This window comes from Bicyclus anynana, chromosome 7 (assembly GCF_947172395.1).
Source record: "Bicyclus anynana chromosome 7, ilBicAnyn1.1, whole genome shotgun sequence".
Classification (NCBI taxonomy): Eukaryota; Metazoa; Arthropoda; class Insecta; order Lepidoptera; family Nymphalidae; genus Bicyclus; species Bicyclus anynana.
This window is the reverse complement of record NC_069089.1, coordinates 403,013-425,943: the sequence shown is the minus strand read 5'-3', so window position 1 is coordinate 425,943 and position 22,931 is coordinate 403,013. Positions and strand designations below refer to the sequence as shown.

General features: G+C 42.0%; 1 protein-coding gene across 1 annotated transcript; it reads right to left on the bottom strand.

The window, feature by feature from the left end:
- Positions 1-702: 702 nt before the first annotated feature.
- On the bottom strand, positions 703-22,650 carry LOC112045073 (dnaJ homolog dnj-5). Its single transcript, XM_024081139.2, has 9 exons — positions 20,988-22,650; positions 19,255-19,421; positions 18,564-18,681; positions 11,885-12,038; positions 10,605-10,729; positions 9,573-9,675; positions 8,288-8,389; positions 6,489-6,601; positions 703-4,906 (listed from the first exon to the last, which is right to left on the bottom strand). Exons 1-9 carry the CDS (start codon positions 22,478-22,480, stop codon positions 4,783-4,785), a joined length of 2,499 nt encoding a protein of 832 aa, XP_023936907.2. The 5' UTR covers positions 22,481-22,650; the 3' UTR covers positions 703-4,782.
- Positions 22,651-22,931: the final 281 nt, after the last annotated feature.

Here is a 22,931-nt window from a genome sequence, read left to right as displayed (position 1 = left end):
TTCTTTAAAGAATATTCGCCATATTTTTTACATTAGTATGACCAATATTCTAGTTCCCCTCGAACTAGTCAAATATCTGGTTTAGGAATGGGTACAGCCTTTTGGATTAGCATCGAACTCAAATTCACCAACAAAATTGTCTGTCGTTTCTTGTAAACGGGAATACCCACCAGCTCGTACAACGTCCCAGGTATACCCCCGTGTAAAAGTATATTATGGAGACATATTTTTTACATTAAGGAGGCTAAGACATTATTAATTGGTTGTCATGTAACAATTTAATTATTAATCTTGACAAAACAAAAATTATGACATATGCCAATAGACGTAAGATATTACAATTAGACATTTATTATTTACGTAAGAAAATTTCGGAAATAACACACACAAAACTTTTAGGTCTCGATATGGATGGATATAATCGGAGAAAACAGATAATTTATGTTTAAAGCTAAACCGATTTTTATATTCTTTAATATATGTTGTCCAAGGTAGTTAACCAGTCATCAGTAATTGTTGCGTACAATGCATACGTAACAGCTACCGAGACCGAGACAGAGTATGTAATCTGTATTTAATCACGATGCACAAACTGATTAAATACGAAACAGAGTATTTAATCAGTTTGTGCATGCACAATTGCACAGACTAAAAAAGGTCGAGTCTCCAGGGACTTGAACAGTTAAAATAAAAACAACACCATAGTTTCCACGTGTTTACTGACACATGAAGCTCGAATGTGTACGCACATCCAACGTGACACCTCGTCTAGCTTAACAACAACGTATCTAACCGATAGGTAATCTCTGTTACAGGCAGTTTCGATCTCTACTTATGGACTCGATAATATTGACATCACTAAATGTTTCGTGACAATTCTCGTTGACGAGTGCTGCTTTATTTAAACCCTTATTGATACTTTCGAGAAAATGAAAATTGTGAACCAATTGCTGGCAATTAGTTACAATTCTTACATGTTTGGAAAATGGGTCTTTTCCATCTAGTTAAACCGGAAAAAGTTTCTTTGTCGCTCCTACTCGCGCAAACTAATGTATTTTTTACTGGCAAGAAAGCATTTCGAATTCCCATCAATTGAACAATAATTACAATAATACAAATCGTATTGTTGACTCTCTCGCTACGTTCGTGATTCTTTTATAAATCTTAGAATCCTTCGCTTCTAAAGTGTTAAAGACGAGCACTCGCGGAAATATATAATAATTCAAGTTATAATTATTTTGAATATTTCATTGTATGACTTCTGTAATCTTCTTGATAAAATTTTGTTCAACTAATTGTGTCAATATTATCGACTCATAATAACAAAAAGAACAATATACAAAAATATTCCTCACTCACATCACACACAATGACGGTCCATCGTCACAAAATGTATTTCATAATTTGTTTTATCGCAAATGACTTAGCATTTTATACAAAAAAATACTTAACTTAAAAAAAACATATTAAGCGTTGTTTTGCAAACAATAACTGCACAAATAAAATATTATTAATTAATTCATTTTAGTCAATGCAAACAATATTGTACTATCGGGTAATGTATTAAATTTAAAAATAGAGAGAAAATATTGAAATATTTCTTAGTACATTTTTTGCACATGTATAAGATGGAATAAAGGCCACTGCATACAGAACGGGTTTAGACCACAAAAGGGATGTTATCCTGCCTGGCCACACACTGCTCTACTCGCGGAAACACTCCAGCGAATATTCGTGGAAATATATTCAAGAATATTCGCGGCATGATATGAGGCAGGACGAGTAACGTTCCTGCTCACTTTCCTCGCTACTAAGTGCCTACTTCCACTCGAGCAGTGTCTTGCAGCGACATTATCTGAACACCACACATACGTGCTCTGGTGCAGGTATACTTTCGTGTGTATTTCGTAGGAAACGATATGTCAGAAAATTCCTGTCACAAGAAAACACGTAACGTATGCAATGAGCTTTGCTTTGTATTTTGGATAGTTTGGAATAAACTGCACAGTATTATCGACGGAAGGTAACACTGCAGTGCGCACAGACTAAATTAAATTTAGACGAACACGCGTTTTACATTCTCTATTTAATATTTGAAAAGTGGAAGACTCTATAAACACTTATACTATTAGAGGTGGTTGAAGGAGTCAATTACTTGAGCTTTTAACAATGTCTTACATTAAATTAAAGCCAGAATAATTCTCGTCCAAAAAGTAAAATGCATAAAACTGCTTCTAAACAGTAGTGCTCAGTCAGTGGATTGTGCAGGGTACATTTGCTGATACAAATATAGGCATATGGTGGATATTTTCTACTTTTGATCTGTACAGACCTGTACTATGAGTGAAAGTTTTTAAATAAACGTGACATCAGCAACAGCATTCAGATACATTTTTCACTTTATATGAGCGAAAATGTAATGACTTCGAAATGAAGTAAAAACGAGAAATCTCTTAATAGCCTTACTTTTATGAGTTAACATACTTATTTTTCAAGTTTGAAAAGTAAGAAAAATCTCAATTCATAGCTAATTTTCTACAACCAAAAATAGTACGATTAATTTTGTAACGATTCGTTGACAAAAAAAAAAACCGACACAGGTACTAGTTTCACTTTATGGAATTTTCGTCTGTCTATTTTTCTTTTAGTCTGTGTCAACAGGGTAAAGATGGTATAGTCAATCTATTCCGAAAAGTCTGTATGGCTTTGAATGCACGGGTAAAGTGTACTTTCAGTTTAAACACTCCAACGCGTTCGGTCTGTCGTGTCAGCATTGCACAAAGCTACGGAAGTTTTCGGAATGGATTGAGAGAACGATCTCATGTGCTCAGTATGTATAGTAAATAACAATTTAAAAGCGCTCTGAAATAACGCAAGTGTAGTCAGAGGGTATATTTTTGTCTGAATGTAGCGAAACATAGTACCTATTTTTAATGTTGAAATGCTTCAAATTGAAACTCGTCAAGAAAATTGGTTTCAACTAGAAGATAAATTCCGAATTACGTTAATAGGACAGAACACTGATATAGTTTGTGCCATAATGGATTTTTCAAGGAACATAAAACCTGTAAATATAATTTTACATCAAAACTCAGTTGACTTGTTGTAGTTTAAAAACAAGGTATAATTTACACGTTACATATCGGCATCTTTATTTTATTGTTACGTCCTTCACTAAGACACTACACAAGGCCCGTAATTGCAAGAGATTGTCACAGGCAAATGATGCCGGACGAGCCAGTTCGTAACGAGCTTAATATAGAGTCAGCGTCAGTCAGGGCCTGTAGCCACGTGGCACGTCAATTCTCTTTCTACAAACGCTAACGCTTTGAAAACTAATAACTTAATCACGTGACCTGTTGATGACAAATGTCATTCTTACTTTCGAAGCGTTTGCGATTGTAAAAAGAGAATCGACGTGGCGCTGAGTAACAAACAACTTATTGTATACCCTCTAGCTACTGTTGCGATCACGAATTTAAAGCATTTCGACAAACGCTGTCATAATAGAGATCATTCTCTGTATTTCTACCCTCCATTTCTATACGTAGAAAATAAAAAATTAATAAAAAATCCTTCAAAGTTACAATGTCCTACCTTTCAATATAATTGCTCTCATAAGTGCTATTTCACAATTTATCTGTATATCCTGACCAGAAAAATAAAAACCCTCGCCATTTTTTTAACTTGCTATACGGCTCTGAGTTCTAGCCATTTTGAGCCCATAGCTTTTACATAGCAAAGATGACTACATAAGTATTTTTAGCGCAATCCAGGCTTTTCATATTTCCAAGCAGACTGTAGGTAAAATGCTTTTGGATTTTTACTTACTACTCATCCTTTTTATATTTATGTCAATATATATAACACAATACAGTATTTTATTGAAGGCATTTTTTCACAGATATTAGAGTACGAAACAAGTGTTCGATTTACAGATTTCGCGCAAAAACAAGTCAATGTGGGAGATTTTTTATAACAGTACAACGCTATAATAGGACCACTTTTGACATTTCACTATATTTCTGTCAAATCCCTGTCAAAGATTTCCAAAAAGAAGGAGGTTCAATTCAATTCTTTTTTATGGAAGAAGTGGGTTATATGCACTGTATTTTTTTTAATTAGTTTTACATCAAATCTAAAAATTACATGAGCATTATTTTTGTGATCTGTCAAAAGTGGCTCACTGAGATGATTATACTGAAGGTATATTGTCGATTAAATATCGATAGTTAACATATTATGGACTAAAGTTAATCATTGTTATATACCAACAACACAACATAGACAACATAGATAACAAAGTAATTGCGTCGAATTGTCACCACGCAGGTGACATAGACACCTTTAAAATTTAAGATGCCTACAGCCGTTCAAGAATCTGTGACACATCGATTCTATTTCTACAATCGCTAATGCTTCGACAACTAAAAAAACTGTATGGGAATGACTCAGGTCAGGTTATCAATCGCATATATTATTATCATTTCCATACATTTTTGAAGTAAAACTTCTTTAAGCACGCTTGTCTTAGAGGGTGCGCTGGTGAGTCCGTTACGAAAAATGTAATCGTGCGAGGCGAACAGACGTTGAGAGGGAGCTAAAAGTTTACTTCAGTTACGAGTATGTGGTCTACACGTTCGCTTTTTTACGAAGAGTTAGCGATTATAAAAAGAGAATTCATATGTAACATGGTCAGAGAGGCTGACGTCTTTTAGTGATGACGAAAAGGACTATCGATTTTTAATCAAAACATTTCTTTTTTGATAACGAGAGATTTATTTAAGCTTTAGGTTTTTTATTGCGTCTCTTTTTAGCGTCGGCGCTGTCCGCGGGCGGCGGCGCGGGCGGCGCGCCCGCCTTGCTGTACAGGTTGTTCAGAAACTCTTCGAGGTTTGGGTCGGGGCTGGGGACAAATTGTTTATTTTTAAGTAAATACCAGCTAGCACATGTAGCCTGACTCAGAGACCATAGACCAGGGTATATACTTCCAATTGTTTAGTTATATCCATCAGCAATTAAAAATCACGTGCTTCAAACAACTAAGGAAAAAATACATAAGGAAACCTTAATTTTCTCAAATTTCTAGGTGTGTGAAGTCTACCAATTTGTATTGGGCCAGCGTGGTGGTCGGAGACTAACCCCTCTTCATTGTGAGAGGAGACTCGTGCTCAACAGTGAATCTGATGATGAGTGATAGTTACCCGGTGGCGGGTCGCTGTCCGGGCAGCGGGACGGCCGCCGCCGCCTTGCTGCCCAGCACGATGCGGTACTGCACCACGTGTTACTGATGATGAGTGATAGTTACCCGGTGGCGGGTCGCTGTCCGGGCAGCGGGACGGCCGCCGCCGCCTTGCTGCCCAGCACGATGCGGTACTGCACCACGTGTTACTGATGATGAGTGATAGTTACCCGGTGGCGGGTCGCTGTCCGGGCAGCGGGACGGCCGCCGCCGCCTTGCTGCCCAGCACGATGCGGTACTGCACCACGTGTTACTGATGATGAGTGATAGTTACCCGGTGGCGGGTCGCTGTCCGGGCAGCGGGACGGCCGCCGCCGCCTTGCTGCCCAGCACGATGCGGTACTGCACCACGTGTTACTGATGATGAGTGATAGTTACCCGGTGGCGGGTCGCTGTCCGGGCAGCGGGTCGGCCGCCGCCGCCGCCGCCTTGCTGCCCAGCACGATGCGGTACTGCACCACGTGTTACTGATGATGAGTGATAGTTACCCGGTGGCGGGTCGCTGTCCGGGCAGCGGGTCGGCCGCCGCCGCCGCCGCCTTGCTGCCCAGCACGATGCGGTACTGCATCACGTGTTACTGATGATGAGTGATAGTTACCCGGTGGCGGGTCGCTGTCCGGGCAGCGGGTCGGCCGCCGCCGCCGCCGCCTTGCTGCCCAGCACGATGCGGTACTGCACCACGTGTTACTGATGATGAGTGATAGTTACCCGGTGGCGGGTCGCTGTCCGGGCAGCGGGTCGGCCGCCGCCGCCTTGCTGCCCAGCACGATGCGGTACTGCACCACGTGTTACTGATGATGAGTGATAGTTACCCGGTGGCGGGTCGCTGTCCGGGCAGCGGGTCGGCCGCCGCCGCCGCCGCCTTGCTGCCCAGCACGATGCGGTACTGCACCACGTGTTACTGATGATGAGTGATAGTTACCCGGTGGCGGGTCGCTGTCCGGGCAGCGGGTCGGCCGCCGCCGCCGCCGCCTTGCTGCCCAGTACGATGCGGTACTGCACCACGTGTTACTGATGATGAGTGATAGTTACCCGGTGGCGGGTCGCTGTCCGGGCAGCGGGTCGGCCGCCGCCGCCTTGCTGCCCAGCACGATGCGGTACTGCACCACGTGTTACTGATGATGAGTGATAGTTACCCGGTGGCGGGTCGCTGTCCGGGCAGCGGGTCGGCCGCCGCCGCCGCCGCCTTGCTGCCCAGCACGATGCGGTACTGCACCACGTGTTACTGATGATGAGTGATAGTTACCCGGTGGCGGGTCGCTGTCCGGGCAGCGGGTCGGCCGCCGCCGCCTTGCTGCCCAGCACGATGCGGTACTGCACCACGTGGCAGTCCGGCCGCAGCTGCTTCAGGTTCCTCTTCTGCACCCAATACAAATATAAATCTAAGTAAGCTGGTGGATGCGTTACGAAAAGTGTAATCGACCGAGACAAACAGACGTTGAGAGGGAAAGCTGAAGATGGTTTAGTCCACTTGTGTGGTCGGTGCCAGGCATTATCATTAACACCTGATGTTGTCCGTTAAAAAATTGACCATCGTCACTCTGGGTCAATTCGCATTGGGGCAGCGTAGTGGAAACTCCCCTGTTCCCACAGGAATGATAATATCTCCCTCCTTACACGCTATAGACACCATACGTCACTTGTTGTTGAGGCAGTAGGCAGAGGCGGAAAGACCAGTAAATCCATCCCCAATAGCTTTGTGAACTAGGTCGTACTAGTTAGGTGCATAAGTGTTGAACTAGATTTAAAAGAGGTGGTCAATTTCAGACCAGATTTATGTATTATATACCATATATCACGAAAATTAATATACCAAAAAAATAATTTTATAAAAAATAACATAAATCAGTAAATCGCACTAAATAATAAGAACGAGATACAGTTTTCGATATATTACAAGATGGCACCTTTCCTCTTCTATTTCTTAAATGTCATTTTTAACATCTGACAACAGAAAAAATCAAAACTGGATGTAGTTTTGACTTTTTCTGTTGCTTCTGTTACCTGTATTAGTGTCTCATTTCTTGGAGAAGATGAGTTAAGTTTGTTAAATAAAAAGTAAACTTATAGATTTCTTGATTCTTTCTCTATAACTTGAGAATAAACAAAAATGGTTCAATATTTAGTTATTTATATCAGTATTTATACACTGACCAGGGCTGGGCTCCATACACATTTGGACCATCTTTCGTAACTCTTGAGAATTTTTATCGGAGTAAATAAACGAATAAGTTTGCGATCACTTTTATTGAATTCTCTTGATAATGACACGTAGATTAAGCCAATCTCAGACTAATTACATAAGGACCTGCTTCGTTAGACATTACTTTTCTGTCGAAGTATATGTATCAATGATATAATGCGTTTACAAAAACTGTCCTTAAAGAATAGATGTTTGATAGTTGTTATCGTGTTCGTCGTGTAAAGAACTCCATAAAAACGCCTTTTTGTATAGTTGAACGGCATAAAAAATAGCCACCAACTCTTACTTTAGTCTAAGACAATGTTACAAGTTCCTCGATTACAGTTGGTATTAACATTAACTATTTTTGTTATTGTAGGGTGGAGTATATATCAGTGTTGGTATAAATAAGAGGGTATTTGATAACTTGAGGTCACTTGTTTGTTAGGCAGCGTAGTCGCCGTCACGCTGCCAATCGCGTGATTTTGTGCAATAATGTTTTGTAATGTAATTATTGATAATGTTTTGTGTTGTAATTCTTTATCATAAATTGTTTAGTGTGGGCATAGAGAACATGTTGGGCAGGAAAGGGGAGTGTTTGCAAGTCGGAAGGAATCCTTTAAGCCGACTCTCAAGGTCACAAGTCCTAGGACCTGCTCGAGATGTTTCCTCTACCACAAAATAATGATTCAATCACTATCGCTGCTACCCGTCACATCACAATATACCCAATATAAGCTTGTCTCCCTCAAAAAATGACAGACAGGCAAACAATTTTGTTTGTGAATACCACCCTTGTATAATTAGACTGATTAGCCAATAAATGACCGCAAAGCTCAACCACCTAAGATGTGAACAGTCACCTGACAGCTGGCCCACTGCGTGATCTGGTACACGGCGCCGTCCATGCACGCGTAGTACATCACCAACAGCCCCAGCATGCTGGACTCCGCCCAGATGTCACCCTGCGCACAACACCCACTCGTCAGCATTAGCATCATCATCACATCAGCCAGTGGACGTCTACTGCAGGACATAGGTCAGTCCACCTGGTGGGGGTCGACCAACGCTGCTGCGCTTTGTAGTGCGAGGTCGCCATACCAGCACCTTGGGAACTTGGTTGGTCCCTTCTAACTTTACGTTTTTAAACGTGGACATTACACTGTCCAAAGCAAGACCAGATTACAAAAGGAATGTATGTAAACCAAACAGTATTATGAGGAATCAAGTTTTATCAGACTGTTAGCTTCGTGGCAACCCTTTATTAGAAACCTTTAAAGTTATCATTGAAAAAATCTTTACCAAGAAACTTATTACGAAGATAACTGATTGTTGATTGGATTACATGGCTCATCATGTTATAAGAGAAATAAGAGATGTAAATATTTAATAACTGCTGTAAAGGAGTGATGAAGCAAAGGAAAGGGGTGACAACTGACAAGAATTTACCTGAAACGGGGCGTTTATGTCATCATTATATTTAAACAACTTACTACTAACAACAATTGAGAATAGTAATTCGAGCAATATATCAACTAAAATCAGGCGAGTCCCTTCGTCAAAAGTTTAAAGAAATAGGCATATTAACAGTAGCCTGTCAGTATATATTTAGCAGTATAGACAAAATATTAATTTGTACAAACGAAAAGGAGATTTAAACCCACGTCTTACTAGACACGGGCATAAATTAGTTATTTCTGCGTATCGTCTCCAAAGAGTTAAAAAATCTTTTGTAGGTTTGGGTGTATTTTTCTATAACAAGATCCCCAAGACTGTGATGGACTTGCCAATGCACAACTTTAAGCAATGTGTTAAAAAACATTTACTTAGTCGAGGTTACACTATTGATGAGTTCCTTAACGATAAAGGTGCTTGGAGGCCATTGGATCAGCTTCCACCTTCACACAGGAAGTAAAACTATAAGAAATTGTAATTGTTATCAATTGTAAATTATAGTACTGTATGACTTTTTCATTTCAAAAGAGCAACTGTTGATTTTCTTGCCGGTATCTTCTCAGCAGAACCTGCCTTCCGAACCGGTGGTAGAATCTTTACAAATAGTCAACTGACGTGTCAAAAGTGCTTGTAAATTGAGCCTACTTGAAATAAATGAATTTTGATTTTGATTTTGAATATTGTCGAGCGTACCTCCTTGGCGGAGTGTCGTATCTTGCACTGCGCGCAGTACCGCGCGGCGTAGCACGGCCGCTCCGTCAGCACGCGCTTGTGGCGCCGCCCGCAGTTGGTGCATCTGCAGTTGGGTCATCCAGTTAATATTTCGTTATACTAGCGGGCGCCCGCGACTTCGTTCACATGTAAACTTTTAACTACCCTACCTCTGGGCCGTGCAGCAGAAATTATAGTATTTTAATTTCGCTATAACTTCAAAACCAAACGGCCAATTTTAATCATTCACAGGCTAAATATTATTTATATAAGCTGTACTTAGTGATGAATGATAAGGATTAATAGCATTAGTAAAATCGTCGTCATCAACCCATATACGGCTCACTGCTGAGCTCGAGTCTCCTCTCAGAATGAGAGGGGTTAGTCCACCACGCTGGCCCAATGACGACATTTCTCTGGTATGCAGGTTTCTTCATGATGTTTTCCTTCAGCGTTTGAGACACGTGATATTTAAGTTCTTAATATGCACACAACTGAAAAGTTGGGGGTGCATGCCCTGGACCGGATTCGAACCCACACCCTCCGGAATCGGAGGCAGAGGTCATATCCACTGGGCTATAACTGCTCTATTAGTAAAATAAAAACGTTTAAATGTAGTCCAAAAAAGTCCAAGATTTTTAAATAAAAAGAATGTTTGTTGTGCCTCACTATAGATTAGATATAGTGTGTTGCGGACTTCTTTGTAGATATTTTAATTAAAACATTCTATGGTTCTATCTTTTATAGTTTAGGTAGCGTACGCAAAATAAGTAACTTTTCTGGTTGATTTTTTACACCTTACAGGACCCTATTTTTTTCTAAATAAAATTTAACTTACGTTACTTGTGGATAATGTAGCTTTAGAATGGTAAAAGAATTTTTAAAATCGGTCCAGTAATTTTTGAGCCTATTCGTTACAAACAAACAAACAAAATTTTCCTCTTTACATTATTAGTACAGATAAACAACCAAAGCGAAGTCGTCGTCCAGCAGACGAGCATCGACGGCGCGCACCTGATGGTGTTGGCGGCGTACTCCATCTTGTCGTGCAGCTGCGCCAGCAGCACGCTGAGCTCGCCCCACGCCGCCTCCGCCGAGCGCGACTCGCGCGCGCGCTGCTCGTACGCCGAGCGACGCTCCTGCCACACACACAGCTGAGTCTCGCTAGTACGACACTGCATACGACACTCAATACCAGAGGGTGGATTATCTAATAATAGGGATGATGACAGTTTTTTAAATTGTATATAAATTAGGAGTATGCTAATGTAAGTAAAATAGTAATTACTTTCAGTAAATTTTAGCTTTTTATGTATAAATTAGTTAACCTAGTCACCATCCCTATTATGTCTTGTCTTTCCGTTTACTCGACTTGAACCAGACCATTGTATATGTGCACACATGCACAGGATAAGTTGAGTACAATACTCGCCTGCTTGACGACGTCACATCGCAAACGCGACGTAAGGTGCCGATTTGTCGGACGTATTGAACGTTACTGAAGATACGTACGCTAATGAAGTGCCAGATTGGTTAGGTTCTAAAGTATAGCAACCAAACATTACTGTACATTACTACTACTATTATAAATATGCTTTTTTTTGTTTAATCCTACATAAAATACGACTTTTGTGATTCCATTCCACTTATATTTTGAAGTAAATAGGGTAGTTGACTCGTATCAAATTTAATATAAAAACAATATTAATTTCGTGTAGTACATGGAATAAGGGCACAAAATACATCTATATCAATTACTAAAAGTTAAGGATTTCATATAAAACTTAATTTAAATATCACGTATTTTTTCAAATTTTCCAAACGTCAAAAAGGCTGTCGTCCATTTTGTAACGTCACTAACACACTTGATGTACTAAACGTCGAACTAATTGTTAATTGTTAACTAATATTTTTGTCAAACGCTCCATTTGTATGGGATATATTATAGTGACGTCATGAAACAGTTGAAATATACTATCTGTCTGTCTGACTGTCATGGCCGACAGGCGTTTTGGCTCGTATAGTCAAAAACATATTTATAAATTAAAATTTTCATGAAACCACATCTCAAAAAAATATGAATTTTTTTTTAGTCTATAATTAACTATTTAAGACCATTTTAAAAAAGTGTCAACTAGCCTATTATTTATTAGACGGCCGAATGGTGAGTATGAATACCGACCGAACCTTCTGCACCCAAGGATAGGGGGTTAGACCACTGGAAATTGTTTTGTACCTCCATAAAAATGTTTTATTATTATTATTATTAATATAAATATGAGTAAGTTAGTCACCGGCTCTCCGATGAGGTCGAAGGCATGCTGCAATATCTTGAAGGCCTCCTCTGCACCAGGCTGCTGGTTCTTGTCGGGGTGCACCAGGAACGCTTGCCTGCGGTAGTAGCGCTTGATCTCCTCGTCCGTGCACGTTACGCTCACTCCTAGGATGCTGGAAAGGAATCGTGAAGTTTGCATCTGTACATTTATTTTGTCTATTTGTCTCATGCGATCAGTCGTCCGTCTATGAGCATAGTTTTGTGAGAAAGTGATGTTTAAAAGACAGGTTGTCCCCCAGCAGAGGAAGCCCCATATAAACAGTGTCTTGCATTTTTTGTTTTTTATAAAGAATATTTGCCATATCTTTTGAATATGACCAATGTTCCCATTCCCCTCCAACTAGTCGAGAAAAACTGTACCAGGAGTGGGTACGACAATAGACCATCGGGATCGAACCACCACCCTTCGATGATGAGTCCCACTGCCCTTACCGTTGAGCTATTGAGGCTTCACAATCAGGCAATTTGTAGATGCATAAACTCCGCCGATGCCGGTCCCAAGCCCGGATGCAAAAGGAGGAGGGTTAGCAGGAGAAGACCCACCTGCTGTAAAAGGTCAACGCCGATCCTCAGGCGGCGGTAAATAACCTGACACACCATTGGCTCTCGAGCCAATGAAGCGGCAACCAGTGGCCGTGAGGTCTAAATCGCCTCTAAAAGACTGATCCGTAACGGTCGGGCCAGAGAACACCCCCAACTCTGGCAAGGTGCCCATAACCCAATCCCATGATCCTACTAAAACCTAAGCCGAAAAAAATAACCTCTATCCTTTCCATCTATACGTCCCCATCATAACACATTCGCTATTACTCACACACTGCTACACACAATATACTACACAATCTACTCACCCTAAAAAACCACAATGGAGACGGCACCCAATGTTTATAAACCTACCCAGGAGGGTCCCGGAAACGGGGAGTCCCTCACCGCGCCGTCACAACCGGCCTCGGCTGGAAGTGCGGCTGCGGTCTGCCCCACGTACTCTGGGGGGGGCAAGGTACCGCCTCGTGCTCTGCACGCCCAACAACTCTGTAATGCCCAACGGACCGACGGACAAGCTTTCAATGAACCCACCAAAACACCCGAACAATGGACCCCACAATTTAAGCCCACACGACAGACCCCGACCGACAAATTGGACACGACCATAAACACCTCCTCACTGGCTGTCGCTCTCCCGTCTTCTATCCCTGACTCCGCCTGGACCCAAGTGGTGCCCAGGCACAAAAGGCGGAAAAATAAAAACAAGAAGAGAAAAACAAAGCGGACAGACGGACAAACAGAATTAGCAGTAGGGGAGGCGTCGGATAGGCCTTTGACAGGTCCAGGCAGGGACACCCAGGTGGCGGGAAATAACCGAACGGGGGGCCCTTACAGTCTAAGCGGGACTGGGCAGCAGCCGACATCCGGTGGCTGCCCACCCGCGGAGGCTGTCGCCCCACGTCCGGGGACGAGCCAAACCACAGGTGTGCCCCGGCCAGGACCTGCCAAGGGAAAATTCGACACCACAAACAGAAACGCATCTAGACCAAACATCCCCGCCCAACGTCGGCCACACCCAACTGGTAGTGAGGCCGGTAAGGGCGGGAACCCTGCGACATCGTCGTCAACGAGCCAGTCCGGCAAAAAGCGGGATAGGCTCGACGACACGATCTCGCCGCGGGGACAATCTAAAAGATTTAAAACGGATAGACGTTCCGGGGTAACGTACGCGAGTGCGGCGCAGCCGCACCTTAGCGTAGCAATTGCCCTGGAACCTAAAACGGATTTCACAGCGCAAGAGGCGGCAGGTATTCAAAGTCAAATCTCGAAAGAGATAATTGAGACCTGCCTCCGAGACCCTATACCGGGTCTGCCTCTTACACACGCCCCAGTTTTCACAGGAAAGGCCCTCTTAAGTGAGGGCGTCCTAAAACTGTGGTGTAAGGACGAGCCATCACTCCAGTGGTTACATGCAGTCGTCCCACGGCTGCGGTCGCCACGGGAGAAGCACACCGTAGTTATACGAAGGCAGTGCGACATCCCAAGTCGGATTAAGACGGCACTTTTTGTGCCTGACTACGATGGGGACATCGGTACACTACACCGTGTCCTCAGCCGTCAAAATCCGGCTTATGATGTCAAGTCATGGTCTTTATATAACTACAAGAGAACTAACAGTAGACCTCCTGGAGTGTTCCTAGTCCTAGGAATACCTCAGGAGCAAATCAAGACGATCCTGACCAATGAACGAAGGATTGCGTACATGACAGGGTCCATTTACCTCCGGTTCTTCAGAAATGAAGAACTGAGTGAGGTACCACCAGGGTGGGATCCCCCCCCTGCCCCCCAAATGGACACTGAAGCTACTGTAACAGAGGCTACTGACACGAAGTCAGAAGCCTCTGTTACAGAAACTCTTGATAAACCCAGGTCAAGGATCACGGAACCCGACCTCGCGGCACCCGGACCTAGTGCACCACCCCCCTCGGATGGGACACCATGGGAAGGCTGCCGAGGGTCGGAGGAGGTGCATTCCGATGACTCGGACAGCTTGACGAGCCATTTAAACATCCTTTTACAAGAGTGGGCCCCTGGGGCCCACCATAACTGATCTCATTTTCAGTACCATACAAGTGCTGCAGGCCAACCTCCAGCACAAACACCTGGCTGTAGCGGCTCTACGGCGACAGCTGGAGGTCAACGCTGACACCATAGCCCTGATCCAAGAGCCGTGGATCCGGGGAAACACTGTATGCGGACTCAGCAACTGCAGCGGTAAGTTATTCTATAACAGCCAAAGCGAAAAGCCTAGAACATGCATATATATACCTCGCTGCATTGCGGCGACATTACTAACACAATACTGTTACAGAGACCTAACAACAGTAAGAATACAAAATGGAACGCCTCAACCATCGCAGGCGTCAGCCAGGCCGCTTGTCCTGGCATCGCTATACCTACCAATAGAAGAACAACTACCACCACAGCAGGTCGTGGACCTCATCAAATACTGTGAAGAGAGCAACATTGACCTCATAATAGCTGTGGATACAAACGCGCATCACTCCCTATGGGGCAGTGAAGACAACAACAAGAGAGGTGAGCAGTTAATCTCATACCTATTAACCACTAATCTTAACATTCTAAACAGGGGCAAGGAACCAACCTTCGTCTCAAGCAGATACCAAACAATTGTGGATATCACCCTTGCATCAAACAACATTGAAGACAGAGTAAACAATTGGCACGTTTGTAAAGAGCTATCACTCTGCGACCACCGCAGAATAAGCTTTGAAATAAACCTTAACAAAAAACAAGACACCCCATGGAGAAACCCAAGGAAGACAAACATACATACCTACAAACGCCTTTTAACTGGCACACAAGCCAACGTGACGTTGGCAAAATTAAACAGTACAAATGAAATAAACAACCTAGTTGACAAAGTAACGAAACAAATGAGAAGCAGTTTCGAAGAGGCGTGCCCTCTGAAGATACACTCAACGAAACAAACCCCACTACACAGCTGGTGGGGCCCAGAGCTGGAAAACAGAAGGAAACATTTGAGGAAATTATACAACAAAGCCAAAAACACTAGGAAACCCACAGACTGGGACTCTTTCAAAGACAACCAGAATGAATACAAACACATCGTAAGGCAGAAAGACACAAAAGCGTGGCGGAAATTCTGCACAAACATCGAATCCTATGACAACACAAATAAAGTGAGGAAAATCTTAATAAAAGACCACTCACTTACACTAGGCTCACTAAAGAGAGCAGATGGTACATATACAAACACAGATCAAGAAATAAGTAGAACCTTGATTGATACACACTTCCCGGGCTGCAGTATAATAAGTAGTCCAACATGGAATGATGAAAACCAAGCACCACCAACAGATGACGACTGGGACCTAGCTAACAACGTTGTCACAAACGACAGGTTAAAATGGGCAATTAACTCCTTCCACCCCTTTAAATCGCCAGGAACGGACGAAATCTTCCCTGCGCTCATACAGTGGGGGTCAAAACACCTCATACCATTGCTAGCGGCACTATTTAAAGCATGCCTAGCATACAGATACATCCCACAAACATGGAGAACGGTTAAAGTAATTTTCCTACCTAAACCAGGTAAGACTGACTACACAAACCCAAGATCCTTCAGACCAATCAGCCTAACATCGTTTCTACTGAAAACCCTAGAAAGGCTGGGAGACAGATACTTACGCGATGGGGTGCTAAGCTCAACGCCCCTTCACAATAACCAACATGCCTACAGCACAGGAAAATCGACGGAAACAGCACTACATGCTGTAGTGAGCAAAATCGAACATAACCTAGAAAACAGGGTGGCGACACTGGCGACCTTCATTGACATAGAAGGCGCCTTCGACAGAACAACTTTTACGAGCATAGACCAATCCTTGGAAAGATACAAAGTACCTCTGACTCTGAGGAGATGGATAAACGCACTCCTAAAACAAAGAATTATACAAATAGACATAAACGGCAAAACACACGGCCTAGTGGCCAAAGGCTGCCCCCAAGGTGGCGTCTTATCGCCGCTCCTGTGGAACATGGTGGTGGACGACCTGATAAGGAAATTAAACGCCAAAGGGTACACCACGATAGGATACGCTGATGATATAACAATCCTTATCAGCGGAAAACATGAAAACACACTGTGCAACATAATGCAAAATGCACTCAAACTAATAGAAAAATGGTGCACAGACAACGAACTATCTGTAAACCCTAAGAAAACGGAACTGATACTTTTCACAAACAAGAGGAAGCCCGACCTCAATAGACTACCAAAACTATTCAATACAACCCTAAATCTATCCACTGAGGTAAAATATTTAGGGGTAATAATGGATCAAAAACTGAACTGGAAAAAACACATAGAAACAAAGATCCAAAGATCAACTACAATCCTGACCCAATGCCAACGCATGATAGGGAAGACCTGGGGCCTTAAACCTCACATAGTGAAATGGCTCTACGAAACAGTTGTAAGAAGCTCCATGACCTATGCCTGCGTAATCTGGTGGCCTAGGACACTCCTAATAACAAGTCAGCAAGAACTACAAAAGTTCCAGAGGCAAGCATGTCTAGCAATAACAGGCAGCATGAGCACAACACCCACAACCGCATTAGAGGTAATACTGGGAATACCACCCCTTCACCTCCGCATCAAAGAGGAAGCAGTATTGACAGCCCTCAGGCTAAAATCTAGTGGGCAATGGAAAGACACAAACACAGGCCACGCAAGCCTATTAACGAAAGAAAAGGCAAACCATCCACAATTAGAGTGGTTATGCGACAAAACGGGAAAACAACACCTGATGGACAAGAAATACAAAATCATCATAGATGACGCGGAAACAAGACCGAATGTGAACACAGTAGAAGTGTACACAGATGGATCAAAAACAAATTTAGGAACAGGTACTGGAGTCCACTGCCCAGAATTCAACATAAACATCACACAAGCATTGGGTAAGAACAACTCCGTTTTCCAGGCGGAGTGCGTTGGAATCACAATTGCGGCCATAGCAATGAACGCAAGAAAGGTAACAAACTTTAACATTAACATTTGCAGTGACAGTCAGGCAGTACTAAAAGCTCTAAAAAAGCACACGACCTCTTCAAAACTTATCTCAGACTGTCATTTAGCACTAACCAACTTAACAAAAACAAACAACGTTACACTAAAATGGGTGAAGGGTCACAACGGCAACACAGGTAATGACAGGGCAGACGAACTGGCACGCAAAGGCACAACACTGAAGGTTGCTGGACCACTTCCAATGGTACCAATACCCTACAGTGAGTACAAAACATGGCTCCGCAAGGAGACACGAATGTCACACGATCAGTCATGGTCAGACACTAATGAATGCAAACACACAAAACAGGTTCTTCCAAGACTCGACTCACGTTTGACCACAAAACTACTTAAACTAAACCGTAGCAAACTTAAAACTGTTACTGAACTAATGACAGGACACTGTTCACTAAACAAACACCTTTCGGTTCTAGGTATAACCGACAGCCCTCTTTGCAGAGCATGCATGGAGGAAGAGGAAACCCCGATACATGTTATGCTTAGATGCAGAGGTGTATCTGAACAACGCGCAGCACACATTGGATCCCCAGCAACACTCCATGAGGCGTTCGGCGACCTGGGCGGCCTGCTAAGCTTCTGGAGCGAGCTCGGTTGGCTGGAGTGACTCCGGCGGGGACCAGCACCGAAGGGACCTACGTACAACGGCCAAACCTTAGTGGCCAAGTGCGGATAAGGCCCAGGAAGAAAAGAAGAAGAAGAAGAAGATGCATAAACAAACTGCCTACCCTGACAACTTGGAACAAATCTGTTATAATTTGTACGTATAGTGCTTAACCTAGTTAGTAACTACTTAACCTGGTGGGATGCTTCGGCCGTGGCTAGTCACCACCCTACCGACAAAGACATTCCGCCAAGCGACTTAGCGTTCCAGTACAATGTCCTTTAGAAAGGGGTGTGAATTTTCATCCTATTCCTAACAAGTCCGTCTGCTTCATTAGATTGCATCCTCACTTATCATCATTTGAGATTACAGTCAAGGGCTAACTTGCAAAGAATAAAAAAAACGAAAAGTTACCTATATGGATCTTTTCCTTTGCACGCTAACAATCTCTTCATAGCTTCGTCCCCAGTGGCTGGCAGTGGTATGTTTGCGTTCAGCTTAGTGGAGTCATTGCCGCTGTCCGACTCAGTTTCTGGAATACAATTCAGATTAAGCACATAGCCCACATTGTAAGCTATGCATGTGGGCCACATGTAGGCCAAACATCCATCAGTGATACATATACCATGTGAAAAGAAAAAAAGACATTGCAACCAATAGTTTGCACCGCTATTGGTCAATAATTGTCTTATTATCATCTCGAAATGTTACGATGCGCGTTTTAGGCCTAATGATGGTAAGTACAAAACCATTGCCTATACACAGAGCAACACTTTTTTATATGAATATTGGATTTGACCACACACTTATCTGGTGGTAAATGTGAATGTAGTGGTGGAATGTGCTTGCCTAGAGAATATCTATTCACTGTTCCCTTAAAATCATACCTCTATACCATGCAAAATACACAATGTGCAGTTTTGTCCTCCTTACATCGTACTCCTCGTTACTAAGGGTCGTGACCCGCACCATGTGGCTCGGCTTTTCGCGACTTGCCTCATGTACCTTAATGTCGAGAGTGGCGCGGATTTCGTCTGACCAACGCATTTCACTTGTTGAGACAATTATAACTGCTGCCTCTTCATGTAAACTGAGTCGTCCATACCTTTTTTAAACCATTTAAGTTTTCTCCAAAATGCAAAGCGTGTATTGCCGAATTTCTTGTCAATATACACAAAGAATTTGTTGCTCCCCAGCTTGGTGAGCCAGTCCTTACTGCTGCGCCACACTGCTTGAGAACTGACGTAGGTCTGAGTGAACACAGATGTACATCTGGAACATTACACAGTTTTTAGGCTGGAGTGACTCCAGTGGGGACCAGCATCTCATGGCCCAATGGCCAATCTTTAGTGGCCAAGTGCGGAAACAGCCTAGGAAAAAAATAGAAGAAAATTACACATTGTGATACTCTTGCCGATTGTGATACTCATAGATGAATGTTTCACTATGAGGAAGTAAGGAAAGAGGAAAAACAATATAATGATTATTTTGCTATTTTCCTCTCAATACAAATCTGATAGTATAGCTAAATAAATGCCTAATTCAAACAAACTTCCCACTTCTTTAGTAGACCTAGCTTGCATCAACAGCATATGTTGTGAAGAGAAAAACAAATTGCGACCAGTATAATTTAGCCTCAATGGCAAAGGGGCTGGGCTCATCACTGAGGGGTAGTGGTTCGATACCCATCCCATTGGACTATGGACCTAATACAGTCTTACTCAACTAGTTGGAGGGGATTGAGAATTTTGCTCAAAACATGGCAAACATTCTTTAAAAAAAAATATAGCAGTGTATAGTGTTTTTCAGATAGCATGGGTATGGTGACAGTTCGTTTCACTCTTGAAAGTTTGCTGCAATTCTCATTAATAGTATGTATTATGAATGTCATAAAGCAACTGAACCAATTCTATCTGAAAAACACTTTAGTTGTAATAATCCTCTCTCTTTTGATTTCACATCAGTTCCCTTATCTTGAAAGTTTGGAAACCATTCTTATTTCTGTTAGACAATGTTTATTACTAATTCCTTCAAACTTGTTTTTTGTAAGATACAACAAATTTATTAATTGTTTACTGTGAATTGTACAATCATTTTCCTTTTACTGTTTTACCTTAATTTTAATCCTTAATAAGCTGTTATATAATAATAGTCACAAACATATTTGTTTAAGCCCTGCAATAGCAATGCTGTATAATTGGGATAACCACATTACATCAGGTGACCTGCATGCTTGCTCTTTAACCAATTCCAAAACAAATGATAAGAATAATAAAACACAAAATAATAATATAACAACAAAGTAATACAATAGATCCACATTGGCCTAAAATAAGGGTGTAGATAACCACTTTGAACTCTGGTGCCCTGTAAGTGACATCACATTGACTATCAGATATCATGGGATTCACCCTGCACAGTTACCATTTCTGTGGGTAATACAGTGATAAAATATAGCCTGTTTTACCCACTTATCAAGTGGTGAAGGGATTTTTAAAATCCCTACAGTGGTTAAGATTTTAAAGTCTGCAATCACATTTGTATTATAAGCACAGTCTACCCCAGTCCTGGATATTAATTTGATGACATTTGGAACAGAGACAGTGTAATAAATAAATGTGGAATGAATGCACTTAGGCTACATTTGTAGGATATTAAAAATCTTAAATCCAATTAAATAGAGTCATAGGCAATCAGCTATTTTTCTTAATATTATAAATGTGCAGTTACCTAAAAATATTGGCTGTGGTATGGAGAAAGCTGGGTAGTCAGTAACTTTATCTTATGGCCCAACTGAAGACCTTTATGTTTAATATAAATGATTTTAAACATACTTACAAGTCAAAGGATAAATGGAGACTCATCCGGCAGATGTCCGACAGTAGATATAAGAACCACACAACTGCCTTCCAGCTTGCGCCTCCCCATCGCTCCACATAGGTCTGCACTACACCCATGTATCCTGGCTTGTTCCTCCTCGCTTTAGTCTGGTTGCTCTTCTTTTTGTCCTGAACACTTTTGGAGTTCTTGTGATGGGGTCTGGCTTCTTTTTTCTTCTTGGACTTGGTGCTTTCAATTTGACCTTCCTGTAGGACAAACTGTGATGACTCTTCATCTTCATCGTCTAAATTAAACTCATTTTCTTCTATGTTACTCTCAACATTCTTTGGTTTGTCAATCTTTTTGTCCTTCTTCTGTTTCTCGTCATTTTTAATGAACACAAATTGGCTATTATCCTGGTTCAAGCCCTCTTCTGTTGCTATATCGTCCAGTGATGACCATTTACGAGACATGTTGTTACGTTTGTTCTTGGACTTTTTGCTAATCTTTTGTTGCTTCTCTGAGTCGTCCCCATTGAAGTCACCCGATTCACTTCCCGATGAAATTGTTGCATGTAACTTTTTGTCTGATTTTTTACTATCATTGTTAATCTGTTTTGTGTTGAGTGGTTTCTCAGTTTTGATAAGTTTGGTGGGAGTTTTATTTTCAACAGAATTTTGAGGTTTGGCTTTTTTTGTATCAGGGGGAGTGTTTTTTGTGTTTTTGGCTAACACATCAGAGTAGCTGGGACGCATGGGCTTAACTTCAGCAACTATGCGCTTCTTGGTACATGTGTCTGCAAGAGGACCATTCTCATGTCTCTTTGGTGAGTTTTCAGGCTTCATGTGAGTCAAATTTTCTAAAGTACTATTATTTGATATGGTTGGAGCGTCAGGATGATTTAATGGATAGTTTTGACCAAATGGGGAATATGTACCACTCAAGTTAGGCTCCCAGTTACCTAAAACTTCCTTCAAGAAGTTAGACGTCTGTACATTTGATTGCTGATTTATATTTTCCTGATTCAAAGTACTGTGTTGTATGGTCGCAGATGGTTGCACGTGAGCGTTGTTTATAGTGAACTCCTGGTTCAGTGTGAAGAGGTGCGACGGCGCAGTTTGTATAGGCACGTCGACTAGACCTTGGTTGTGATTGAAAAGTTCATACTGACCAGACATGGGGAAGATTAGCTGTTGGTTATTTTCGTCGTAAAAAACTCTGACCATCTGTCCGTTGCCCAAATTGAGCATAGCGTTGCCGTAGGCCTGACGGTTAACACGATTAGCGTTCGGGATTTGGCTGAATGAACTATCGTCTCTACTTTTGTTGTAAACATCCCCGCTGAAAGTGCTCCTTCCGTACATGTTCTCCGCAGGCACGTTGGGGCTGGACGGCAGCGCTGTCGGCTTAATCTCACTCATTCCACCAGGTGCACAGTTATCACCGGTTTCCACATGGTAATTCCAAGTGTTATCGTTGAATCTCGGGTCGTCGGTTGGCGACCTCGCCATTGTAATTGATCGTTAGTTAACACTGAAACTAAATGAACACAGAAATTCAATTCATACGTGAAGATTTGGCATTGTTAGATTATTAAGATTGTTTTAAAAATATATATTTTGTCTTTACAATTTCAACATAGAAACCACAAACGTCAAATTAAGTGAGAAACCACAGAACAGACAGAGAAACACAGCACAGATATTTAAAAGAGCACAGATAAAAATAGAGAGAATTATTTAATTATTTTTTTAAATATTATAAACTGAATTTATAGCTCTGAGTTCTAGCTTTTTTAGCCTATAATGATATAGAAGTAGAATATAGATCAGTTAAAGTTATTATGCTATGTTCCACTAAGCCATCACACGCTCACGACCACAAATTTTCTTGCCTTGCTCTATTACTTGAAAGATTTGCATTGCAATCCTAGACTGAACGAAATTAATTAAGGTCCATTTT